The sequence below is a fragment of the Alexandromys fortis genome, unplaced genomic scaffold, assembly GCF_014885135.2.
Source record: "Alexandromys fortis isolate MF-2015 unplaced genomic scaffold, M_Fortis_MF-2015_v1.1 scaffold_155, whole genome shotgun sequence".
NCBI classification, from domain to species: Eukaryota; Metazoa; Chordata; class Mammalia; order Rodentia; family Cricetidae; genus Alexandromys; species Alexandromys fortis.
The window spans coordinates 1,984,858-2,012,073 of NW_026068052.1; the positions used below are offsets into that span (position 1 = coordinate 1,984,858).

The following is a 27,216-nucleotide window of genomic DNA, read 5'->3' on the forward strand; positions in this document are numbered from 1 at the left end:
TTCTTTAAGGGGGGTAAACAAGAGCAGAGGGCTCACTGCCCCACAGCGCAACAAAACAGAAAGCAGTACACACACAGACACTCTCACTGAAACACAGAGGCAGGGAAGAGGGCAGAGACAACTGAACCATAGCCAGGGGAAGGAGGAAGGGCTGGGAGACTACTAGGGAACCAGCTTGGAGACTCACTTAGAGGAGCTAGTGCAAGAAGATCCTACTAATGAAGCACAGTGTAGAAAATGGCATAAGAAAAGCCGCCCAGCTCTGCTTCCTGTGACGGAGGGCAGGGGCAGCCAGGGAGGTGGAGGAAGGTGTGTGGGGGGGTGGAGATGGGGACAGTCAAATGACTTTGAGGTGGAGTGTGGTGCCCCTTTCCCCTGCCACTGGGCAAGGCCTTGGGCTGGTCTGAGCCAGGGGTCTCCAGGGCACTTGGTGAGGGGGAAGAGAGGATGGGAGTCTCCAAGGGTCCATTCCCTGGGACCATGTTGTCCCCCTTTGCTGCCCAGTCCTGTTTCCCCTCCTGAGGATGCAGGAGTTAGAAGGCAGTCCTGGGTCTCTCTGGAGCTTAAAGCCTCCACCTTTCTCTAATACATAAACACATCTGGGAAGGGTCCAGCACCTCTTACCCTCCCCAGATGAAAAAAGCACTCTAGGGATGGGGCATGTGGCCAGACCCCAAGTGCTGAGGGCCCAAAGATGGAGGACACAGGGTCCAGGCAGAGGACAGGCTGTGAGATATGAGTAAACCGGCAGAGAGAAGGGCTCCATAGGCTCATGAAGCTGAATTGGGATCCAACCACCGCCCTCGGATGAAGAAACCCTTTTTGACCAGGGAGGCGTCCATCCATCCATCCTAAAGCTGGCAAGGTGCAGCTCCTCTTTCCCTTGCCCTCGCCTGTTTCTCTGTAATGCTGCCCCACAGCTGTCCTCCTTTACTCATCATTTTGATCTCTGAAAGCCCCTGGCCTTCCCCATAAAGAATTTGGTTCCTGTTCTTGTCAGCTTCCATTGGCTTTTCGGCGCCCAGGCAATGTGGCCTACCTTTTCCTCAGATCAGTGCAGGCCAAGGGCTTCCGAGCCTCATCTCACTCACCCTTCGAGACTGAATGGAGGTTCTCAGCCAAGGGTCAGCAGCAGCACATGAAGTATTATCTCCAGGCAGAGGCCTCTTGCCAGTCTCTGAATTTTGTCCAGCAAGGGCAAAGGGTGGCTAGAGAAAGGGACCCGCTAAAAGGTGAGGAGGAGACTAGCTGTCCCTCAGTGGGACAATAGGCCACAAGGTTAGGGATGGGAAGGGATGAATACTCTTTGGTAGGCTGGGGATGGACACAGGTTGGGTTAGGGAAGGCTCATCTCTGGAGAGCTCTGGGGCAACGCCACCAGGTTCTCCTTCATGGAGGCCTGGGCTAGGACTAGATGGGGAAGTGTGGGGACCCAGGCCAGGCCTGACACACTTGGGCTCAAGTCCCTCCTCCCTATGGAGATTGGAAATGAAAGGTCTGTGGCCACAAGGCCAAGATTTCCAGGGTAAGGGCAGCCCTAGGGAGTGTGTGCACCTTCTGTGAGATATGTCCCTCCAGATAGCGGCAGTCCAACATGTACCCTCAGCCTTCTGGGTTTTGGCTCCTGGGCTCTTTCCCCAGGGGCCTCCTTGTGCACCTCATTCTGATTTAGGGGACCTTTCTTGAGCCTCAACGCTAATTACCCACCTTCCCAGAGACAGGTGGCAGTATTCAACCATCACCTCATGCTCTCTGTCCACCTCTCTCTCCCCTGTCTTCTTCCCTTCCCTATCTTCCTTCTCTTTTACCACCCATTCCATATCCAGTTCCAATCCCTCATTGCCTAGGATGGTGGGGGCAGCTTAACTGGGGCATCTTCCTAGCTGTGGCCCTGTGGGCCTCAGGCCCCCATCTGATGCTTCTCACTGTGACGGCTCCACACTCAGGGTGCGCTGAAGTGGCAGGAGGGCGACCACACTGTCTGCCGTCACCTTTAGGGATACGGGCAGGAGGGAATTAAGGATCTTGGCAACGAAAGGAATGTGGAGGGGGGAGAACTACTCCCCTCTGTGCCCCCAACATTCCATGCAGAGATGGGGCTGGGGTAGGCAGCCTCCTTCCCTGGGGTCAGGGCTCTTGGCAGGAGTGGGCAATTCCAGCTCTCACTCCCCCCCCTTTTCACTAAGCCCTATGGGTGGGGCTTGGGGCGGGAACACCTGCTGCTCCTACCTTTTTCTCCAGGGTGAGTTTTACAGCTCCTTGTGGGCTTTCTGGCCATTCTATTGGAGCTGCTTTTAGGGAAGGGGTAGACTGGGGACAATATATGGTCCCCCATTTCTCCCCCAACCCACACCTGGTCCTACATTTCCTGTGGGAGGTGCTCCCTCCCCCCCCCAACCTGGGGCAGGGCTGGAGCTGATGTCAGTATGTGGTGGAGGTCACTCTTCCTCTAGGGCAGGCAGTGTCTCCAGCCCCAGTCCCCCGCCACCCTGGCTGCTAGAGAAGGACACTACGGTATGGAGGAGTATAAGAACAAGGACACAGAGCCGGATCCTGCTGGGACTGAGGCAGGAGCCGCCAGAGACCGGCAGCAGGGAGGGTTTGTTGCTGGCACGGTTTGGAGGTTCATGGCGGGGGTAGTAGTGTTGGTACTGTTGGGGGTAGTGGTGGAAAAAGGAATGGTGAAATTGCTGGTGGTGGGTTTTGGGGTACTCAGAGTCCTTGGACTTCTTCTCCGATTCACAGGAGACCCACTTCACGTCACAGCACTTGGTTTCCGGCCGCTTTGGTGAAGTATCAACCAACCCTGCCAAGGGATAAGGAAGGTGTGTGTGTTGGGGGGGGTGCTTTGGGGGATCATGGCTCTGCCTTATCTGAAAGGGGATGTTCAAAGTTGAGGCTCAGGTAGCCCTACTCAAGAAACCCTCCCTTCCAGCCCTCACATCTTCCCTTCTAAGATCTCTTCTTCCAGGGACTACGCGAGTTTCTCCAGAGTGACTTGTGGCTCAGTATATTCTGAATAGATATGGTCACTCTGGTCTTTTTGTCCTGTTCCATGGGGCCCTATCTCAATTTGGGGACCTGATTGCCCACTCCTCTTGCCACTGACCTCCATCTAGCCTGACTCCCCTTAATGCCCTTCTGTCCCCATGCCCCTAACCTCTTTCACTTCCTCCTTCTTCCCCAGGCCCCTGAGTTTACCTGTACAGATAAAGCCAGGGAGGCCTCCGTACACCATTTCTTCATTGTCAGGGAGGATAAAGGGGCATCGGGTCTGCACCTCCAAGCAGTATTGCTTGCAAGGCACCCAGCTCTTGCATTCCTGTTGGGTCACACTGAAGTATTCTGAGCACAGCCAGGCCTTGTAGACAGCCTGTGGAGAAAAGAAAACAGCGTCAGCCCCTGTGTCATGTGGGGGGAGGGGTTCTTGTGTCTCCCTATGCGGCTAAACCAACTTAATCTCAGAGTTTGGAGGAGACCTTGTTAGAAGTGTCTACATCCCAGCCTAAGATGACCCATTTCAAAGCCAGGGCTCTTGAGTTCTCTAATTCACCACCATTGAAAATCTAGAATTGTTGGCCAAAATCACAAAATCAATCCTATGTCAGAATAGCAGGAATCTTCCTAATCAATTCATCCCGCTCTATCATTTTACACTTGGTTCAAAGAGGTGTTTTGACCCCTCTGAGGTTCCCTATATATAATGAAGCAAATCTCAGTTCCATTCAACTTGATAAACATTTCCTTTGTTGATGGTGGTAAGCTTCTAAGTTCAAGAAAGAGATGAGAACAATTAATGCTCTACCTCATTGGACTACTTTGGACTACATAGTATGGCACATATGAAAATGTTTTATAAACGCTAAAGGACAATACAAATGTGAGGGGGTATTTTTAATAAAAACTGGAATCTGCCTTTCCAGGCACCACATGTGTCTTTGAGCTCTACTTAATCCAGGCTCTGTCTTGTTGGCTTCAGCCCTGGTCTGAAGCAGACATCATGGCCACTGCTCCATTGCCCCTGGAATCTTTCTTTGTGATTTCACTCCATCTGTACTCTCTTTCCTTTATCTAGACTACTCTCACCCCTGCTCTATACCTTGTCTCTCCTCAAGTCTATGCTTCCTCAGAAAAACTTGAGGCACTTAGGGACAGATAATCATTTGTCTTAGGGCTTGTGCTGTGCATTGAAGGGTACTGAGTAGCATTCCTGGCCTCCACACATTAGATACCAGTAGCAGTGTCTCCTCTTAAAGAATGTCCCCAGCTTTAGTCCAATGTCTCCTGGAGGAAGCCAAAGCCACCTTTTGGGAGATCACCATAATCTCTCACCTGGATAACAGATGCCTCCCACCCCCACTTTTGCTTGTTCCAATCTACAGTGCGAGAATAAGAGTGGAATCAAGCTGCTATCAAATTATGTTACTCCGGTGCTTCAGGCCCTGAGATGCATTTAGACTAAAAGCCTAATATCTAAGCACAGACTTCAAAGCCCTGCAGACCTCTGCCCATCTCTCTCCAACCTCATTTTCTATCTCTCTTCAAGCCCATCATGCTGCACAAAGCAGGTTTTCTTTTTCTTGAACGTGCCCTACTTCTTTCTACCTCTGGGCTTGGCACACATGATCGCCTGGCTTGGACTGTTCCTCACCCGACTGTTGATATACATGAACCCTTTACATCTTTCGGGGCTCAGGTTAAATATCCCTTCTGCCGAGTGTCTCTTTCAGTACTCTCATCAAAGGACACAGCCCTAATTATTCTTAACTGTTTATTCACCACAGATGCTACTTGGCCTGCGTCCTTGTTTTCGTTTCTGTCGGCTCCACTAAACTGTGAGCTGCATATAAGATCTTTATTAACCACCATGCATTCAGTGCAATATACATTTTAAAAATCTCATGACTGAATGAACAGGATAAGTAAATGAGGAGAGGCCCCTTCCCCCATGAAAATTCCAGTTTCATAAGCAGACATACCTAACAATCTGTGACATATGATTGATTCCACAAGGGTTGAACGATGGTTCCTGGTAGCCAATAGTAAACTGGGAAAAATTTCAATGAGGAGACAGCAGCTGAGATTGGGCACTATGAATAGGGTTTAATTAGTAGAGTCCTTGCACAGAGTGCACAAAGTTCTTGGCTCGATCCCCTAGCAAGCCATAAGGTAGGTGTGCTGGTACCTAGAACTGTATAAAGTAGCTATGGCGGTGTGCTTGTAATCGCCACATTTGGGAGGTGGAGGCAAAAGGATAAGGATAAAGGGTTCAAGGCCATCTCTCTCTACATAGTGAGTTTTGAGCTCCTGTATCAAAAAAAAAAGCGGTCAAGATTGGGCTCAAAGAAGGATTTTTAGATAAGATGTGCCAACAAGGCGACAGTTTGAGCGAAGATATAGAAATGAATGAGTACACATGGGCTAGGAGAAGAGAATGGCTTCAGATGAATGGCATGGACATCTGAGAGTTCCTTCTAAGTGGTGACCATGATAACAGTGCTTCACCGGATATCTTTGCAGACATGTCTAAGTCTAATGCACGTGTCTTAGGTTTTATTTATACAAACTCCTAAAGGCGAAACAACTGAGATGAGACATGTATCCAAAAGGAGGATAGTAGATTCAAAAAGAGAATGAAAATGAACAGGCAAAGGTAAGAAGCATGGAAGGAAAAACAGGGCAGTAAGGAAGGCGCTTAAGGGCTAAGAGGAAGTGGCAGTGGTATATGTAGTAAAAGAGAAGATGGTAAGGAAGAGGATAATAAAAAGTAGGGGTGCACAGGATGAGAGATGATAGCAATCACCAGGGTAAGATAACAGTTGGGAATAAGAAGAGAAGGAGAGAGAGATGGAGGGTGTGCATGGGTACACAGGGTAAGAGTGAGGAGAAAAGTGTAAAAAAGAGCAGGAAAGTGAGCTTGGGCAGAAGGGGTAAGATGGAGGCAAGGGGGGTGTTAAGACAAGGGGTCACTAAAAAGATAGGAGCAAGAGAACATGGGGAAAGATAAACAAGGACAGGAATAAATGAGAAAGATACATGTTAAAAGAATGCTCGACAGCCGAGAGGTGATGCCTGCTTTCAGGCTCAGCACTCAGGAGGCAGAGGCAGGCAGGTCTCTGTGAGTTTAAGACCAGCCTGGTCTACAGAGTGAGTTCCAGGACAGCTAGGGCTGTGACACAGAGAAACCCTGTCTCAAAAACAAAACAAAACAAAACAAAAACAAACAAACAAACAAAAAGGGTTGACAATTGGACAGAGGAAAGGAGAAGCAGAAGTGAGACAGAAAAGAAACTCAGCACCCAAGAACTCCCTCCATCCCTCCATCTTCAGGGTCGCTAAGTGCCAAGGTGCTTTTCTGTCCACAGCCACAATCCCACTGCAGCAGCCTAGACCAAGAGCCCACCTCACTCTCTCCCGAAACTGTGTAATCAGCCCCCTGCTCTGCGCTCATCAGTGGAGCTGGGGGGGGGGGGGCTCAGAGGACCCTGGGGGAGTCTCCTTAGCTCTTCCAGTCCAGTGTTTCTGCCTCTGGACAAGGAGTTCCCAGTGATGGGCCTGCTCTCCTCAGGGGTGACTGCAATTAGCTCAGTAACAAACTAGAGAGTCTGGGCGCTCCCTTCATCTGAGAGGGTGGGGGAGGGAGAAGGGGTGGCCTGACAGTGGGAGTATGGCCTTTCTCCTTAATTAGCCGACCCCCCTTCAGTCCTCACACCCCCAGTTGGAGTCACCATGGCAACAAGTGGGTGAGCAGATTGCCTGGGGAGGACACCAGGCCTGTGGGTGGTGAGGCAGGAACAGGCAAGAAGCTAATGAGGGGAATAGAAGTAGAAGAGCCACAGTGAGCTCAGAGGTAATCAAATTCCTAAGCCCCACAGCTGGCCAGCTGAGACACTGCTGGCCCATATGCTTTAAGGTGGCCTGGGGACTGTTTCAGGTGATAGTCTGGCTTACAATGCTACGACCTGGCAATAAGGCCACCTTAGACTCTGAAACTCTGTTCCCAAGATGTACTATATTCCTTGTCCTGTCTCACCGGTGTGATTGATGTCTGTGCCAGGTGGCTGGCTGGCTGGGGCTGGGACATAAGGCCAGCACTGCTCGGAAAGAATAGGAAAGGGCTATAAGGGCTTGTTGAGGTGAGCATTGTAGGAAGAGGAGGAAGTGCCTTAGAACCAGATAAAGGAAGTTGGGAGAACCCTGGAGACCTTTTGCTCTCAGATTCTTAACTCTAGCTATAGACCAGGACCACTAGGGAGTTTAAAAATATATATACCCGCCTGGTTCACATGACATTCAGACCAACAAAGTCAAAATCCCCGCAGACAGAACCCCACACATCTGTAATTAGAAAATGACCTCAGGCAATTTTCATCATGCAGCCGGGGATGAGAATGTCAGTTTTACCATTATATAGGTGGAGAAACTGAGGTCTAGCAAGGGGAGAAGAACTTGAGTATAACCACATAAAATAATGGTAGAGAAAGGAACTGGAAATCCGCTTTCATAATTCCAACTCCAGGAATCTTCTTCCTACTGAAAAATTCTGTTGGCAACTGGATCCTCAGCTAGGGGCCAGACACCAGGGGCTGGATAGGAGAGGACAGCTGACAAGAACAGGCCTATTCTAGAATTTCAGAATCTTCAAATCAACCCAGCAGAATGCCTTCTCCATTATGCTCTGTTCTCTGAGTGGAACCATCCTAGATCCTTGAGGGAGCAGGGATAGGGAACAAGAGGTAGTTAGGAAACCTTGAACTACCAGTACCCCCTTTTCCCCACCTCAGTAGGGCCACCACAGGTCTCAATCAAGTTCTGGCTGCTACAGCCCAGTTGCTATGGGAACTGGGAGGGGAAGGAAATAGGGAATAACTAGAGGGAACACCAATTAACCCAAAAATGGAAGCTAGGAACTCTGTCTCACCCCTCCTCCTAGCTGGGCAACAGAACCACCCCTCAAACTGGAGGGGTGAGACAACGGGGATCCCCACCTCTCTTGGGCCCTGCAATTGTCAGTTTAGGGAGGAGTGGAATGACCCAGCTAGCCTTATCTTCAACTTACTGGCTTGTAGCCCTAGCCAGGGCATTTTTGTTCTACATTCCTTTACAAAGAAATGTCTGACTTCATAGAGGATTTTGGCACAGCCACACCCCAAAGTCAGGCCTCAGGGCCAGAAGGTTTAGAGAGAGGAGGCCATTGGCAGCTCCTAGATTTGGGGCTGGAAAGCCCTCCAAGGGGAAAGCTTCAGTTAGTTTACAACCAGGAAGCAAGCAGTTTCCTTCCTGATTTCCAACTCACTTCTCTCCCTAGGGTCTGTTTCCCCATCCAAATCTTCCCCACAGACTCTTTCTTCATGGCTGCTTATTTTCTTAATGTACCCGTGGGACCCCTGGCCAGGAGTCACAGCTGCAGTGCTTGTAAAAGCAACTCAGCAAGGAGGGCTGAGCTTAGGACAAAATCTACGGTCTGCAAAAGCCACAGAATACAAGCTACCGACCTAACCTCAGTTTTTACCCCCACGGAAACTGAGGTCCATAAAAAAAGAATAACTGAGTTAGAGATCTGAGAGACACCCTGGCTCCTAACTTGATGCCTTCTTGCACAGAATCTATGAGCGAACATCGGATTATGGGAGGGGCTCTACAGGGCAGAGAAAGTGCTTTCCTACTCTTGACTCCAACAGAGTGGGACCAGAACAGAGTAAGGGCAGTGTCAGAGCTTGGATGTAATTCTGCAGTAGTCAGCTGGGATTGGTAAAGTCAGAACCAGATTAGAGGCATTACAAGGCAAATCCAGGTTATGACAGGGCTTTGCTTTAGGGTCTATAAGCACAGCTGTCCTTCTTAGTATGAGCAGTTATGAGTCACAGTGGCCTGGTCTGGCCTGAAGGAAAGGTGGGGGAAAGAGCTGGAGAGGTGGGCGAGAGCCTAAAGCTACTCTGGTGTAGAGGGTCCTCATACTTCCACGCCTCTTCGACCATCTGCTTGAAGGCCGGATGTGCCCAGTCTGGCCCAGGGTGGACTGACTAATGGAAGAGTATTATCCCTGATCTGGGGACAGTTCGGAAAAGACCTAGATGAGTGATGGCAATTAGATGAGCTGGGGAGGCGAGTGCCTAACTATTCTGTAATGGAAAGGACTGTGAGAGTCATCACTCCACCAAATTATCCACCCCATTATCACAGTACAGCGCCATGCAGCTTCTAATCGTAAACACTGTCACAGAGAGCTCCTGCCTTCTTAGGTAGTCCTTAGCTTCCGAGAATGCTGGTGATTCATGAAGTTCTTCCTTCTTTGGAGTCAAAAGAAATGCCTTTCTGTGACTTCACCCATGTATCTTACTAGCTCTTCTGGGGCCATATATAACACTTACAGCTCTGCTCTTCGCTTGAGCCAGCTCTTAGGAATGTGTAAACTCGGAATCCAGTCTCCTCATTCATTTGTTCCTACGATAAGCACACCCTGGATACCGGACTGCCTGGCTCTACGCTTGGAGTTGCAGATAAAGGGGATGAATAGGACAAGATTCCTGTCTCGAGCAAGAGAAACAGCCATGTGAATTAATCAGTATAAGCTTCTGTGTGAAATTGCATGTACTTGCCACCATGGTAGGATAAAGGGAAGAGTGATTAACTGTGCTTTGGAGGCTGAAGGACAGAAAACATATTTCCATGTAGGGAAGGCTTGAATTAGAACTTGAAGGGGGTGGGGTAGATTCTCAATGGGTGAACTAGAGAGGGAATAAAGTACTCTTCAGGCACGGGAATCAGCAGGCATAATAACCTGCAAGTAGGAAATAATTCTGGGTTCAGACAATGCAAGTAGCTCAGTGTAATTAGAGGGTGCAGACGGGAGGTTACGAAGGAACAGGGGCTGCACAGGAAGGACATGGCCATACCAACATGCCTTGGATACCGGGGAGAAACTAGGATCCTTCCTATAGGCAGTGGAGAGCTTTTAATGTGCTAGAATAACCGCTTATTTAAATATGTTTACTCCTGGCCTGGTGTAATCCCTGCTGCTTGGTAGGCTGAGGCAGGACTATCACCAATTTGAGCCAATCTGGGCAATTTAGTATGACTGTGTCTCAGGGGTTTGAGGAGGTTGCTTATCACTTTTGTAACTAACTTTTCCGACTTTGGTCTGCAAGTGCGGAGGACTGAGTGTTAACATTAAGACTGGAGGCAGGGAGACGAGCTAGACTATTGCAAACGTCTGAATAAAATACTATGCGGGCTTCGATTAAAGCAGCAGCAGCACAATTTAACATTTGAGAGTACAAAAAATGTAAGTATTAAGATAAGGTGAGTAAGTATTAAAATAATGGATAAATATATTTTATGAGTGTAGGAACCTCTCCTAGCACTGAGGTTAGCAATAACGCACACTAAAGGAATGAATGTTAAGATACATTATTAAAGTTTTTGTGAGACTTTGGTTTCACAATGGTTATGAGAACGATCCAACAAAATTTAAAATTTTCTTGCCTGAGGGAAAAAAATGCGAGGAAGAAGTGGACGTGAGAAAAAAATGTTAATGAAGTGAAACCGACAGGATTACTTATAGATGCAGAAAACAGCCAAGGTAGACGGGTCGAGGGTAACTACTAGACTTCCAGATTGTGTGGTAAGATGAATACAATTTCATTTTAGTCTTTTAAAAAAAATTGGTCTTTTGAGACAGAGGCTCACTAAGTAGCCAAAGTTAGCCTTGAAGTCTTGTGATCCTCTCCCCTCTAAATCCTTAGTGCTAGGATGGAAGCCATGTGCCACCACACCTGCTGGTTTTGTTGATTAAGGGAAGAGATGCATGAGGAGTGTATCTGAGAAGGAAGATGAAGTCAACCTGGAGACAAGTGGCTTGGAGGTATATGAGGGTCTACTAAATGGAAATGTTAAGGATGCAGCTGGACTAATGGCCCGAGTTCTAAAAGAAGAATCTGAAAGTGATGTGGTAGCACATGCCAATCAATCCTATCATGTAGTTAGGAGCCAGAACAAGGGGGCTTGCTGCAAGTTCAAGGCTAGCCTTCTCTACATGGTAGATTCAAGGAAAATCTGAGATACATGAGACTCTATCTCAAAAAACTTATGTAAAAAATAAAAGATGAGAATCTTGACGATGATCTCCAAGTCATAGGGAGCTCAGGGATTAGTCATTAGGAACACAGTGGACTATGCTTTCTTTTTGAAGTTGGGCATGATCATAAGCTTTACATAGTCAACCAAACCTGACTTGAAGTTACACAGATTACTTCTGAGGAGACAGTTTAGGGGCTGACACATGTTTGCCATATTCTTTCTTCTGCTTCTAACTGTGGAAGCAAAGTTGAAATAGATGATCCCTCTTCCCTATACAGTGATCATTATAAAAAGATGTTTCATCCCTGCTGACCTGTCTTGGGCATGAATCATGGCAAGAAATAACCATTTGTTGTATTAAAGCCTCTGATATTTGCTGGTAACTTTTTATGACAGTGTAACCTAGTGCGCCCCAGGTGCTAAGGTGATATAGAAGTCGAGGGAGGAGACAAAAGAGCTCCTTTATAGACAGTAGCCTTGGGGAAACAGTAACTTAAGTTCAGGTGGAGGAAAGAAATAAGATGAAGATGGAGGAGTGGTTTAAGAGGTTGGAGGAGAACTGGGCGTGTAGCTCAGTGGTAGACTCAGTGGTAGAATATTTGCCCAGCTTGCACAAGGCTCTGCTTTGAACCTCCAAAGCAATTAGAGGAGAAGAGGAAGAGAGCGGCATTCTGTAAATTAAGAGAGGAGAGAATGTCAAAGACTGGGGGTGGGGGTGGGGGCGGCCAGCAGATAAGGATTTCTGTAGGTGAGAGCACTTTTGTTTGGGTAATTAAGATACAGTCTCCTCACAGTGAGAACGTTTCAGTGGAGCAGCAGGGGAAGGAACAAGACTGGAGGAATCTGAAAAGGGAATGCAAGAAAAGAAACGTAGAGGTAAGTATGTGTACACAAAGCTTCCAAGAAGCCAAACATCCCTCCAGGTTTTCCAACCATTTCAAAAGATGGAGTTTTTTAGTTCCCTTTTCTGTATGGTCATTCAGCCACAAAAGCCACTGTTGTCTTTTTTTCTGCAACTGAACACAGTCCCCAGATATGTTTTATTGACACAAAGTGGAAGAGCTATCAGGCTCCCTGTCCTAGAAACTGTTTCTGTTACTGTAGTCGGAGATACCCTTTGCTCTCTGTGGGAATATATCTTAACCTACTGATAACGCATTGCAGGAGAGGGGGAAACTTGCCTCAAGTATAGGACCAAAGAGATGACCTAATTCAAAGTCACGGGATAGAGTCCAAGCTTTCCAATGAGACATTGCTAAGACTTTAGGCTTGTTGAGAACAGAGATCATATCTTACTTTCATGTACATTCTTTTCAGGGGGGTCTCACATGGTCTCTTGATATAGACTGGAGGATGTATGCATAAGAAGCTGTTGGCCAAGTACCTGAAAGCTAAGCTCCCAGCAGCTAGCTCAATGTGAAGACCTCCAAGAAAGGGAAAAATGAAAATAATGGGTTATGAATATGTCTTCATGGACTTTTACAGTGAATGAAGAAATTGGCAATATGTTAGCAAAATGTCAAAGAAAACCAAGCAAAGGGGAAATAAGTGGCTATTGTTAACTCCAAGAAATCAAGTTGACCAAGGAATGAAATATTAATCATACAGTCTTACATTGGTAGATGTAAACAATAGTTATGAAATTAACAATGTAAATAAGTTAAACTGCTAGAATCAGAAATTTGGATACACCAATATTAGATGTATGGAAGGAGGAAAAGTGTGTGCACACATATGGTGCTGCCCGTAATAAGAGAGCTAAATCTTCCTCTAACCAGATTTTTTTAAAAAAAAAAAGTCAATAGATAATTTAACACAGAAAAAAAGAAATAGCATATTGACGTGCCATTTAGAAATGTGAAGAAATATTAGCAAAACAACAACAAAAACAGTCAGAAGAATAAGAAGTATTTAACACTCAAGAGTGAGCTCAAGGGTGAAACACAGGCTACTGTTTCAATGACAATCATTCGTTCGTATTTACATATTATCAAAAAGACAAATACATGCACAAATATACACATGTTGTGGACTTTTGTCTGCTTATATGTGTATGTACATAGGAAAAATCAAGTAGCATTGCAGTATTGGCATAGCATTTAATACTGTGGTTGCAAAAACAAACGCAGCCAGGAAATTTTCAAGTCTTTAACTCTGAAGAGCAAATTCAGGAGCCACTGGAGACATACACACATACATGTGCATATGTGTATCATGTGTATCGTGACGGTAACTGAAAAGTATGAACATGTATTACTTCGATAAAATGAAAAAATAAATAGAAAGAAACTCATCCGCAGTCAAGAGCCTCAAAAACAACAAAGCAAAATACCAAAGACTTGATATAACCAACGTTGCCAGACTCAGTCCACATGGCCCTTCCCCAGAGACCCTGGGTCATCTACTCCATCATGAGTGTCTGGGCTCTGGGCTCCATCCAGGTGCACTTAACAAACTAAAGAGCAAACAAGGAGTCTTATAGACAAAGAGGGAAGCTAAGATGGGTGGGTGGGGGGAGTTTCTGAGGCTTTTTTTGCACAGTGGTTATGCTGGTCACCACAGGAATAACACTGGTGTGACACAGGCAAGTACAGCATCTTTTGAGTTGTACATACTCCTCTCTCTGCAGCACACTTGTTTTTGTTTTTGTTTTTCAGAAAGCTATCTTCACCATCACTTAGTGGCACTGAAAAACCAGCTCCCTTCTCCTGCCTCCCTTTCCTCCTCCAGGTAGATGACAGGCTGGGAAGAACAGAGATCTGGTCAAAGGTGAGTATGGCCATTCTTTTGCTATAATGTGAATCACGGCCTTTGGGAGACCTTTTTCTCTCTCTCCACCTGCCACCTCACCCACCTAAACAGGTCTTTATGCACTTACTGAAATGTCCCCATTTGCCTTCTAGCTTCTAATTCCCACCCTCACCCCAGACACTTTACCGCTTCAAACACTACTTTTTCCTCCTCCTCAGCAGCCCACCTCAGTGTTGAGAATTTCAACCGGGTATTAAGCAATCGTTTGGACTAAGCACATCTAATCAAGATGAGAAAATAGCTACCATTTATTAAGTGCTTACTGTATGCCAAACTCTATTCTAAGTATTTACTCCTGACATTTATTAACTCATCGATTCCCCATAATCACCCACTGAGAGACAAACAAATCTTTACAGATAAGGACAGAGAGGACCAGAGAGTTTAAAGAACTTATCCAAGGCTCACAAACAATGATAATCATAACAGTGGTTAGCATTTCTTGAGTACCTTCTACCACAAAGACACTGTAAGAAATTAGGATGATGTCTGTCCTTCAAGCCTCACAATGACTCCACTTCTTACTTTTGAAGGTTAAAAGTGGGGTTCCAAGTGAGAGCAAAGACTACATTAAAGGCTAGCAAAGAGGGTGGCCTGAGGGGAGAGTTCAAACTCCAGGATCCACTTTGTGGAAGAAGATAAAGTGGCTCCCAGAAGTTGCCCTGGTGTGCTGTTGGATGTGCAACCCCCATTCACACAAATCGATATAATTTTAAAATGTGAAAAGCACAATGCAAGCACTGGCACAGCGACCGCTCTACAGAGAACCCCTGTACTTCCGTGCGCCGGCTCTTCTACACCAACCATATTGCCCTGGGGACAGTCCCTTCCGTTCGTCACCGTCCAACTCTGTTCCTCAAATGTCTTTTTGGTGTACTTTCAGGCCCTTTTGAGGAGAGGTTTCTAGACTTGGATAGAGGCTGATTCTCCAAAATCAATCTATCCATCCCACTTCCTGTGGAAGTAGAGTTTGGTTTGTAAGTGGGCGCGAGGGAAAGGGACATTCGAATTCTACAAGTGATCACTTCTGCTCCCTGTCAAAGCACTCCAGTCGGACTGGAGATGTAGTTCAATGCTAGAGCACTTGTCTAGCCAATGCAAGGCAAGAATTCAGGCTCCAGCACTGCAAACCAATAAACAAGAAGCGAAAGAAAAAAAAGAGTCCCAAAGTATTCCTTTCCCCTACACATACACACAATTAGTTCAGGCCTGGAAGCTGTCTCTAGTAGAAATGTTTTGTTGCCCCTAGGGCATGAGTTCTATCCCCAGTCCTACCATCTGAGGGCTTCTAGGAATCTGGAATAGCCTTGTCCTGGAACACTCAAATGTCAGAGACCAGAGAAAAGGTGACATCTTATGCACCCCACATAATTGCTCCTTTCCCACAAAAATTCTTCATCAAGAAGCCTTGACTCTAACAGATGGGCAGTCAAAACTTGGTTCTGGTTCTGGTTCTGCCTCTGCCAATAACTAGCTGTGTCAACTTAAGACATATCACTGGAAATGAGCTGTGACCATTAATTTGCTTATGACTATGAGCCAACTACATCCTCCCCACCCCTGAGCTGCAACTTGAATCCCAGAAGATGGTTGTTAAGTAAGCCGCATGGGTGGTGGGAAGTTGGAGTCAAACATCTTTATCTCAAACAGGCCTGCCCTCAAAATCCCAGGTGTGCTCTTGCCAGTAATAAAAGCATAGGCAAGGTGTGGACCTCCCCAACCCACCCTTTCCTGATAAACAAGCTGTGTCCTGCTACAACAACAGCCTCTCTGTAAATGATGTCTCCAAAACAAAAGTAGAAAGCTTTATCCATATGTGCACTAGCACAGATTGAGTAGTAGTGCTGTCTGCCAACCTGCAGTTTCCAGCTCCAACTCCATGGGCTAGATGACTCCAAGCCATTTGACTACTCTGCCACTGTAGTGCCCACTGCAGAAAGGGGATGGTGTGTGCACACTTCACAAGGCCTGCATAAGAACTAAGGAAGATGAAGGACGTGACTGGCATGACTAGGATGGTGCCCTTCCGTTTCATTCTCTCCTTTCAGCTCTAAGATCCAAGCAGCAAGCTCTGCAAATCTGTCACAAATGTGATCAGAAAAAGAGTAATATCATTAATCCATAAGAAGGAGAGCAAACAAATTGTTAATAAAAACAGAAAACATAAACTAGCAATTCACAAACAAGCATTACAAATGACTTATAAACAAGAGAAACAAATGTCTAACCAAAGGAACGCCAACGAGAAGCTGAGGTTAGATCATTTTTCAAGCAAATTAGCCTCACATTTTTTGGTTGAGGGTATAAACTAGAATAATCTAGTAATTTGAAAGAGATCTAGTAATGTATGCCCGTAGCATTACAGAGGTTAATAATGTGATTCTGTAAGTCTAGTTTTAAACTTCATTCTGCAGAATGGATGTTTATACTTCCATTTGTATGCAAAACAAAGACAGAGTCATTTTGTGTAGTTGTTTATGTAAGCTTACAGAGAAGGAGAGGATATCCACAAAATTGTTAACATTTGCGACCTGAGGGCAATGGAACTAGGAAAGACTGAATAGGAGGATTATTAACGTTCTCTTTCTAAATCTCCATATTGTTAGATTTGATAAAATAAGCATGCATCATTTGTGATTCAAAAACTCAGCAAAGAACAGGAATAAGGAAAAAGAATTGAAACTCTTTATTAGCAAAAACCATAGATTGGAAACAAGTCTATGACCAAAGATATCCACCACAGGGTTATTTATAATTGTAAAAAGTAGGCAGTAATGTAAATATCTAACGGTACATGGCCTGTTAAATCAATTATGTAACTTGTGACAGAATATCATCCACTCATCAAGGATGGAGCTTATGAATATTTAAGTACATGGAAAGGTACTCAGAGTGCCAGCAAGTTAAAAAGACCTACAATAAAATATTAGGGGACCATGTGGCCACATCAATATGGGTATTATTAAAAGAGCCCAGAAAATCACAAGTGTTACAAAGATGTAGAGATTCGGACCCTTGCTCACGTCACTCCTGGTATGTATGTAAAGTGGTGCAGATTGCAAAATGTAAGAATGGAGTAGAAAGTGACACAGAGGCTCTAGAGACCTGGGAGGCGGTCACTCAAAAAGTCAACTATAAGCTGGGCACAGTGGCGCATGCCTGTCACGTCAGCACTTGAGGCTAAGGAGGGTGGATCCCGAGTTCAGGGATAGTCTAGGCTACATAGCAAGACCTTGTCCCAAAAACAAACCAATAAAATTTCAGCATGGAATTATCGTATGGCCAAGTAATTTTTCTCCTAAATATACTCAAAAGAAGTGAAAACAAGTACTCCAATATTAGTAGAACAATGTTCGTAACACACATTATTCACAATAGTCAAAAAGTAGAATAGTTCAAATATCTACTAAGAAATAAATGGATAAAAAAATGTGGCATATGTACACAGTATAATATTATTCAGTCATAAGAAGAAATGAAATACTGATAGATGCTAAAACTTTGAAGAACCTTAAAAGCATCATATAATATAATGAGCCATGCACAAGGACAGATAATATATGATTACACTTCTGTATGGAGCCAGAAAGTCAAGTTAAAAGAGATAGAAAGCACATTGTTGGTTTCCAGGGAATAGAGTGAAGGAGAAAAGAGGAATTATTGTTTAACAGGTAGAAAATTTGTGTTTGGGAGAATGAAAATGCTTTAAAAGTAGTAATGAAATGGAAATGTACTCAATGCCATTGAATTATATCCTTGAAATGCTAAGTTCTGTTACGTATACTTTATAACAATGAAAAACCCCTAAATGTCTCTAGGTCCTTTTCTCTACTATAGTTCTTGTTTCTAACAGTTTTCAAAGACTGTATTTTTAATAAGCAAGGAAAAATAAAGATTTTGAGTCTGTTATTTGAAGAACCAACTAATTTTGAAGAATTAACTTGAGATGAAAACTGAACAGACATACTTCACCTTTCAGAAGTTAGCTGGGTAGATGTGCTAACTGCTTCAAACCAAGAAAGATGGAGACACTGGAAACGTTCACACGACCACGTGCCCTTGTCTCATGCAGAATGTTATGGGCCACCTCTTTCTTTCTGTTTCCAAGGCAAAGACAAGGCATCTCAGACTGGGGACTCAACAAAGTCCTGGCATAGGAACTGGACATCCAGAGTCCAGGCAAGACATCATCTGGCTTTTAGGTGACAAGATCTCACTGCATGTGTTTTCTCTTTGGGTTCTGCCAGCTACCAGTGTGTGCTAGGGATGGGGTGGGGCTCCAGCAGGCATTAGGCCTGTGTAGGGCACTTTCTCCTTTTCTGTTCTCTGGCGGATACTTCCAGTAGACTGAGTCTGGGAAACTAACAGATATATACCTTTTCTTAAGATATGTGGAGCCACGGTCTTCCCTTCTTCTTTGCTAAGCCTGCAGATGAGGAAGGCACAAACCTCCCCTCTTCCCATCTTCCTGTTACTATCCTAAGAGGACACCTCAGTGATTCCACTGGGTCTTCCTTTGAAATCAAATTTTAATTGATTTTTTGGGAACTTCCTACACATGTACTGTATTTCCATCACTTCCACCCCTCCTTCATCCTATAACTTCTCGCATGCTATCCCTACTCCCCAATTTATGACCTCTTTAATTATTATTGGCACATACATACCCATACACATATAGAAATCTGCTAAGCCCATTTAATGTTGTTCCTATGTTTATGTGTTTAAGGCTGACCACTTGGGATTGGATAGCCTATCATGAGGCAAAATATGGCTGCCAACAGAGGGAGAAATCTGTTGCTGAATCTTAAGGACAAGATACAGGTACCTTGAACAAAGAGGTTGCTGGTGAATCTGAGCTACTCCAGAGGGTACCCTAAGTTTCCAATAGGTTCTGCCAAGCCTCCCATATAGCCAGCCCAACTTCTCGCCACAGTCTATTCATAGCTAGCAGGGCATTGCCTCCAACAGTGACAGACAATATTAACATCTTCTTTATACATTTGTGCACTGGGGGAAAGAACAAGGTTTTTTAACCCAGCTCCCTGTCCTATGTGACTTAAGGAGGTCATTTCTTCTTGCCGAACCTCAACTATTACATTTGTAAAATGGGGATAATAATGGTGTTTTCCTGCTAGGAACATTGTCAAGATTGAGTTTACACACACACACACACACACACACACACACACACACTCACATGCATACGCACACGCACACACACATTGTCTAGGTTTTCAAAAGCTTTATTTTTTTTAACTTCCTTTTCTTATCCCTTTCTTCTTTGGAGCCAGCTGGACTCATCTTTTGGCCCAAAACCTTGTGGCTCAGATTCCAGATCCCATTTACAGAATCCATTTGAACAAGAACTTTGGCTGTGGGAACCCTTCTCCTTTTGTAGTAGCTCCTTCTTGCCACAAGCCTAGCCCACTGAATGCCCTCACTCTTCCCTCTAAACCCTACCTGACAAGGCCTTAAATTCAGGCTTCTCTGAACTCTCTCTTCTGAGCATGAACAGAACACTGATATGTCATTCCTCGAATAGATCCTGGTCTGTACCCCGTAACCACAGGGATGCAGACGTAACCATTTTTCAGGGTCCTACCTAGCCATTGTTGAAGAAATGTGTTTGTGGGCCCCCAGATTGTGCAGAGTCCCCAGAAGGAGGGGTGGCTCCTAGCATTTAGCACACACCTGCAGCTGGCATGCCACGTGACTGAGAGGAGCTGAGGGTCAGGTTCTGGCCACTCTACAGAAGCATGATGCAGGTAATTAGCCTTGGCGCATGGGGCTCACAGAAGACCTGCCCCAACAGTGAAGTTTTTCTAAGACAACCCCAAACCCCTGAGTGTCAGATGTTGGCCTACATCCCCAACCACATACAGTTGAGTGGGTGTACTTTTTCTCTCAGGTACTAATGTCTACAGAAGATACCAGCACACATTCACATAGTTTGGGAGCACCCTTCCAGCCTTCTTGATGTAGTCAAAGATCCTTGACTCTCTTTTGATCTTGGTCCCATCACTTTTTTTCTTTCCTCATCCCCACCCCATGTTCAGTGGACACTTCCAGCCAGAACAATATTGGGTGGTGGGTTGCAGGGTGCCTTTCCTCCCTCTTTACTTCCCACAACCCCATCTTCAGGAGATAGCAGTACACCCTTCCTGAAGGTTCCCGTTGCTATAGTGACTATAGTAGTCAGGCCACCAGCTTGTAGGAAAGATGTGAAGTAGCCATGAAGACTAGGGGATGTGTGTACCTGTGTGTCTATGTATATGAGTGTGTGCATGCCCTGTGTGTGTGTATATATATATATATGTGTGTGTGTGTGTGTGTGTGTGTGTCCTGTGTAGGCTGGAGAAAGGGGAGAAAAGGACAAGAAAGCAGAGGAGAGGATGGAGGGGGAAAGGGGCAAAAGAAGAGAAGATCGGAAGAGGAAAGAAAATCAGGGCAGAAGAGAAATGGAGCGAGGGAGATTAAGTGTGAGTAGAGTGTGAGGGATGTAAGGGGCGAGAAGACATGGAAGAGCCAAGGGCAAGAAGTATGGTGCCAAGGAGGGGAGGCAGAGAAGGGTGTGAAACCTGCAGTAGAAGATGGCAGGGTTGGGAAGGTGGAGGTAGATGGAGGGTGGGATGGCGCCATTCAGCTGCTGGAGATCAACAAAGTGGGGCAGGAGGTTAGTCAGGCCAGGAAGACAAGGGGTAAGTTCGGGGATAAAACAGAGGTGAGGAGATACGTGGATGAGAGTTTGTGTGGTGTGGGATGTAACTTGGAAAGGGTTGAGGGTCATAAAACACTGTCCGGTTAGCGCTCACTGAAATCTGGATAGGAATGTCGAGCCTGGCCTACAATGTAGGCAGAGCATAAGGGTTGGAGTGGAGGGCGTGGTCAGGATGTAGGTCAAGGATCTAGAGGTGTATTTCAACAGGTGACTACCTTGTCACTCCCAGCTGTAATTTACTAACCCTTGTCCCAGCTGTAAGCTTTGCCTCTTCTCTGTGCCTGCTCTGAGATGCTGTGCCCCTGACCTCTCCTAGATCACCATGTGTGGTGATGAGACGAACTGCTCTGGATCTGGAGGCCCCGCCCCTAGGGCCAGCTTTGCCGTGAAATCCCAGGAGGCTGCTTATTAATGTCTTCCATTTCCCTCTGCCTCCAAACAGAAAGGGGCCCCCTTTCTGGCTTTAAGAGTTCTGGGCCGGAGAGAATGCCTGGGCAATAACAAGAACCACCACTTGATTTAAGACTCCTGCCCTTTGCCCAGTACTTCAAACCCCTTGCCTTTAGTTCCCATTATCTCCAGTGTTAGCCCGACAGTCCTGCTTGGCAGGAAAGCTGTGGCAGGTGGGAGGAGAGAAGGCAGGGAGGCAGAAACAGCTGCCAGGCCGGACTGGAGGAAGAGCAGGGCCCCGGTGGGTATGGGCAGAAGGCAAGGTGCTGGCTTTGGCAGTCCCCACCCTCTCCCTCAGTTGGGGTGCTGAGGCCAAACCTCTTTCCTTAGCCTCTCCCATGCAACACTGTTGATCATGGAGCAGGCTCTACTTTAACCTCTAACCTCTGTTCTGAGGCAGACCTTTGAGGTCACCTGATCCAATTCCTTCCTCCATGCAAATAGAGTCCTCGGGCCATCGCCGTGGCATTTCACCCAGCAGTCCACTTGTATTGGGCCAGATACTTCCTGGGGATAGGAGCTCTAAGGCAGTCTGTTCCTTCTCACAATGAAAACCAGCAGGGAGAGCGTCTGATGTGCTAAGCCTAAATGCTGTACAGACTTCACATTAATCCTGAACTTGTGGAGCGTTCCTGATGAATAAGCCCCATTTGACAGATGAAAAAGCGAGGCTCAGAGACTTGAGGTTCATAGGTTCAAGGTTACACTTGTAAGAAGGGAAATCTAGGTTGGAATGCAGGACTTTCCGTGAAGTCCCTCGGGGTCAATCAAGACATGCATACAAGGACAACCCGTTTGAGGCATTAAATCTGAGACCATACCCTCCTGAGCCCCCTCTTTCCCAAGTCAAACTCCTTTAACTCTCTCCAGGGAATTCAGGCTCTAGCCTCCTTCTCAACCCCATCAGTTGATCCGTCTCAGTATCAAACACGCAAGCTGCCAGGTGGGTGTCAGACATTCTGGAGTGGATGGACACTAGCCCATCCTTCCGCAACTAGCTGATTAGTGCAGCTAATGGCTGCCAAAAGAACTGACGATGTCCCTTCTCTTAGCCCTCTTGGCCTTCTTGGAGGAAGAGCTCTGAGAAAAGAAGCCAGAGTTTGCTCCCATACCCTCATTCTCCTCACCCTGAGTGTTCTGAACAGAGGGGAGGAAAGAGACAGAAGTGGGAGAGGCAATCAGCAGCAGGCAGGGGCAGGGCAAGATTAGGAGGATGGAGATGTAGGAGGGGATTTGTATGGTAACCCTGGGCAAGGCCGAGGGAGTGACTGTGTGTGTGTGTGTGTGTGTGTGTGAAGGAGGAGGGGATTCACGGGGAAATAAGGAAGTATCATATCATCCTCAGACCTAGGAGAGGCCAGGATGGGGATGGGCATTGCCTCGGGTTAGCCTCATCTCTGTTATGCGAGAGGAAGTCAGTCGCACATTAAGGAAATGTTGCAGCTGGTACTAAATTGGGAGGTGTCACAGGCAGCAGCGAGGGCAGGTATGATTCTTGGGGCCCTGTGTGGCCCAAAACAGGGGCAGACATCTCAGAGGCAGAGAAAGGGGTTTCTATGGTCACATAGGAAGGATCTGACCAAGGCACTTAGAACAAGGGCCCTGGGAATAGGGGGTCATTTGGTTCAAGAACCAGTCTCCAGACTTGGTTTACAGACGTAGAAGAAACCTTCTTATCCTCCTAGGACTTCAGATTGTCACTTCAGAGGATTGTAGGTATGGGACATTATCCCCACGGGATCCCACTTGGGATGTGGGCTGGAAAGGAGGGCTCTGAGCTCAGGGGAAGGCTTCTCAGGGTGAAGAAGGCCTGTGAGAAGGTGGGGTGAGTGGCTGAGGAAATGGGGACCAAACTGCCTTTCCCTTTCATCCCATCAGAAAAAGGGACTAAAGACTACAGGTTTGGGCCTCAGCTGGAGGAGAAAGCTTTGGAAGAGGTGGGAAACACAGAGGAATTGAGTATTTGCCACAGCCCTGTTGCCAGCATAAGATAGGAAGAGCTGGAGAACTCTCACTCGGCTGGAGAGGAATGAGCCAGGAGAGAGGGCCCGGGGAACTTGATAGGAAACCAGGGCAAAAGCAAGGATTTAGCATGAGGACGGGAAGCTGGAGTGCTGGAATTCCTGCTAGTTGCTCTGGGGCAAACTGTATGACCCATATGTACCTCAGTTTCCGCATCTGTAAATGGAGGTAACCCAGGCAGTTGTACTCTCCTAACAAACGTGAACAACTGAAACATTACATCTAAGCCAGGTGGTAAATTCTTAGTACAAAATGCTACTAGCCATGCATTCCCATGTAAATATTACAAAACACCCAAGACTTTGGCAGGGCAAGGATATTTTTCCTGCATTACAAATGAGGAAACAAAGGATTAGAGGAAGTGAAGTAATGCGCCCCAAAGCAAGCTGCTAACTAGCCCTCGACAGCGACAGCGGTGATAAGACCTCCAGAATCAGAGCGAACCACTGCCTCCTAGGACACCAAGCTGCTTTGCATCAGCAACCAATGCGAGGGATTTTAATTCAGTGTGAGGTCAGATGGAGCTTGGAGCCAACTATAGCAGGAAGAAAACCCCATAGAAAAGTTGTGCCATGGTTTTCATTCATTTTGGATATTGAAAAAGAACGGTTTTGGCTATAGGCTTGGAAAGAGGACTGCAAGATATCATTTATTCAGTCTGCTAGGGGACAATATCTCTGCTCTCACCAAGGGTATGTCGGTGGCAGGCAATTAGAGTTCGTGTCTCTAGCTCTGTATGACAAAATGTGTCTTTCCTCATGCAATTGTACGCATGTCTCTGACACCATAGGGAGATGTATGTGGCATGGTGCCTGCTTTGACAGCACTGCTTAGGAAAGTGGCAACCTCACTGTTTCTCTGGATGACTTAGTCTGGAGTATCGCTGGTGGTGCACGGCTGTGTATGTCTGTCTCTCTGTCTGTACACCTTTAAGAAGTGGAATATCTCATTTGGTAGTGTGAGTGAGGCAGTGAGTCAGCTGAGGCTGAGCGAGGCGGGAGGAGACTGCTAGGTTACGAGAATAGGAAAAGGAAGGAGAAAGTGAAGTCAGGATCTAGGAGCTACTCCTTCCCTCCCCAGTCCTCCACCCCAAAATCCCTAGGGGGCCCACAGAGAACAGCAAAACCTTGTAGAAGTCCACAGGAACAATGCTTGCGGGAAGTGCCTGCTGCCTCTTCTCAAAGCCTGGGGAGGAGATGATCTAGACCAGGGGGCAACTGCCTTACTCTCCAGCTGGTGGCTCCCAGCCCCAGAATGTATGAGACCCACCTGGTCTCATTGTCACTTGACCTTTTTGACCTTGCTGTGCTCTTTCTTCCCAAAGCAGGCCACCTGGCCAGGCAGGAAAAAAAACAGGGAAGCAGCTTCAGGCCCCAAATGTGCACAGCCCCACCTACCTACTATACAGAAAAACCCGACTGAGGGTCAAGAAATTTCTCAACACCCAGTTCTTCTGGAGGAAAGTCTCTTCTACAGTTGTTTGCCCCCTGGTTTCCTCTAGATGCCCATCCCTAGCAGCCAGAAACCCAGCTTTTCTCGTCACTAGCCAGGAGCCCTGGGAGTTTTGCTTTGTGTTGCACCAACCTTCCATGGCCCCTCCACAAGCTGAAAAGCCCTGTTCCCCCGAGCGTTCTCTCATCAGAATTCAGAAGCCTACAGGTTCCCTCCTTAAGAGAAGACAGGCATCCCTGGGCTCCCCTGTTTAGGATCTGGCCAGTATCTTGGCTTGTATAATGTCAACAGTGTAATGTACCCTGTCACCAGGCGTGGTCTGGCCTCTCATCCATTGGCAGGAACTAAAGGGTGTGGAATCGGTAGTCAAATATTCTTCCTCTTGCTGTACACCCCCCTCCTTCACGGCCAGTTCCAGAATTAATTCCAGTCGAGGAACGGAGTTTAAGGCCAACCAGGATGCTGGAGACTGGGAAACACACTCCCAATCTCCCCTCAACCACTTTGTCAGTCCAGGGCCCCGCTCCCCCCTCATGCGGGAAGGGAAGCAGTGCACCAGAAGCTACAGCCTTAAAAGGTTCAAACCTTAAACTCAAGAAGTTGACTCAAATCCCTATGGGTCTTTCTCTAGGGAGGGGTTCCAGGTGACACAGTGCTACACTGGGAATGGTGGGAGTGGTGCGATGGATAGAGAGGGAGACCCTCCCCCCCCAGTCCCACTGCCACAGAAACTGCCTCGAGCCAGGTAGCTGTCGTGGAGTGGGTCGTCAATCCCTACCTTGCAGCCTTTCGTGCAGGACCGGATAGAGTACTCTTTTGCCTGCAAGTATTTATGCATCAGGAGCTCGAACTCATCATATTTTTCCTGAGCATGTCGGTCCAGTCGCTGGTACGCCTCGATGCAGTTGTTACATACCTCCCAGGTCCCGGAGCCCGGGCTGGCCATTACGGCCAGCAGGTCCCCCAGCAGGGTGTCCAGACTGCAGTCCAGTCTTTCTGGGCGGTCCATGCCAAGCAGCAAGTCCCAGACCGTGTAGGTGTCGCAAAAAGAGAGAGTAAAGTTCCGAAAGTGGCCTTTGAGCAAGTTCTTTTTGGCGGGGGGGAACTCAGCCGGGGTACGAGAAGGCGCGTCAGGGGGCCGCAGAGGGGGAGCCGGGGTGGTCGGTTCAAAAAGTCTCTGCAAATATTCCAATTTGGTGCAAGCTGCGTCCAGCCCCGTGGGCTCTGGGACACCACCGCAGACCGGCCCGGGGCCGACGGCGGGGACGGCTTTGGTCAGGTTGCTGTATCGCGGGCGGCAGGTGCCCGAGGACGCGCTGGACTCGCCCGGCAACGGTGGTGAGAGCGGCAACACCGCGCGAGGAGGCACCCGCTGCCGCTCACGGCCGGCCCCCCAGGGCGGCCGCATGGTGCTGCTCACCTCCCTGGCCCGGGGACGGGCCCCAGCGCACAGCCACAGATGGTCAGCGAGCAGCACGGTGAAGAAGAGCAGGGACGCCAGGGACAGTCGCCATCGCTGCGCCCGCTCAGAATCGGCGCAAGGTTTGTCGCTCGACCTGGGAGCCCAGCAGCAGCAGCAGCAGCAGATACTCAGCGCGGCGGCGTCTTTCCCGGGCCACATCCAAGCGCCCCTGAACATATTTCAGGGGGGTTCGGGCTGGAGGGAGTAGGTAGGCGCGAGGCCGGACGGCCGTCTCAGAAGGGCGGGATGCGCACCGCTCCGCGCTCCTCAGCGCCGTCCAGGCTCTACCTCGGGGGCTGCATGGCAAGGCAGGCCAGCCGGCCCGGGGGACCCCGCTCAGATCGGAGTCGCGGGGCGCTCTCGGGTCGTCTCCGCGCCCCTCTCGCGCTCCCTCGCTGGCAGCCGGGGCTCCGCCGCCCGACCCGCTAGGCGCAGCCCGCCGTCCCGGCGGGGGGCGGTGCGGGGCACTGGGGCGGTGGCGGCAGTGGCGGCGGCGCCGCACTCATAGTGTCGGGCCCCTCGGCTGCCCCGGGCTCCGCGCCACTTCACTCCGTGCCACCGGTGCCCTCCCCGGCTCGCACTCCGTCCCGGCCGTCTCGGCTCAGCAGCGCGGCTCTGCGCCCCTGAGCGCCGCCGTGCGGGCCCCGCCGCGCTCCGCTCCGCTCCACTCCGCTCCCGTCGCCCGCGCCGCTCCTCTCCCGCCCGTCTGCCCGCTGCCCGCTGCCCGCTCCGTGCAGCTCCCTGCCTCTCTCGCTCGCTCGCGCTTCTCCTAGGCCGGCCCTTCGGGCTTTGCTCGTGCTCTGGCCGTCCGCCGGGGCCGGTCCCAGGTCGCCTCTGCTCCTGCCTCGGCACCCGCGGCTCCTGGAGTTCCGGCTCGGGCGGGCCACCTGGCTCCCCGCAGCGCCCCAGACGCCCGGACGCGGACGCCCCGGCTTTACTTAGTGCGCCTCTCGCTTCCGCCTCTGCTTCGCACCGCTGTGGCGGCCGCCCAAAGGCATGGCCCCGTGGCTCCCGCTGGCCATGCCCCCTCAGTCTGTCGCCATCTTCCGCTGTGCGGAGAACACCTTGAGAGCCCGTGTGCGAGTGTGTTTGGGGGGGAGCAGGGCGGAGAAAGAGGCACCGGGAGGAGGAGGGAACGGGACTGGGGCCCCGACTGCGCCTGCGCCTCAGGACTCCCCCCTCCCCAACCCCAGCCCCCGCCGGCCGCAGCCTGTGCTGT

The 27,216-nt window shown here is 48.3% G+C and overlaps 1 protein-coding gene across 1 annotated transcript; it reads right to left on the reverse strand.

Moving 5' to 3' along the window:
* On the reverse strand, positions 1 to 26,174 carry Nalf2 (NALCN channel auxiliary factor 2). Its single transcript, XM_050119663.1, has 3 exons — positions 25,314 to 26,174; positions 3,202 to 3,373; positions 1 to 2,806 (listed from the first exon to the last, which is right to left on the reverse strand). Exons 1-3 carry the CDS (start codon positions 26,172 to 26,174, stop codon positions 2,439 to 2,441), a joined length of 1,401 nt encoding a protein of 466 aa, XP_049975620.1. The 3' UTR covers positions 1 to 2,438.
* Between the last annotated feature and the right edge of the window lie 1,042 nt (positions 26,175 to 27,216).

Excerpts from the sequence above, each read along its gene's own strand:
- Nalf2 (XM_050119663.1), bottom strand. The coding sequence starts at position 26,174 with ATGTTCAGGGGCGCTTGGATGTGGCCCGGGAAAGACGCCGCCGCGCTG. Across the intron at positions 3,374-25,313 it reads CCTGCACGAAAGGCTGCAAG|GCTGTCTACAAGGCCTGGCT; the intron begins GTAGGGATTGAC and ends TTTTCTCCACAG. Across the intron at positions 2,807-3,201 it reads CCCTGGCTTTATCTGTACAG|GGTTGGTTGATACTTCACCA; the intron begins GTAAACTCAGGG and ends ATCCCTTGGCAG.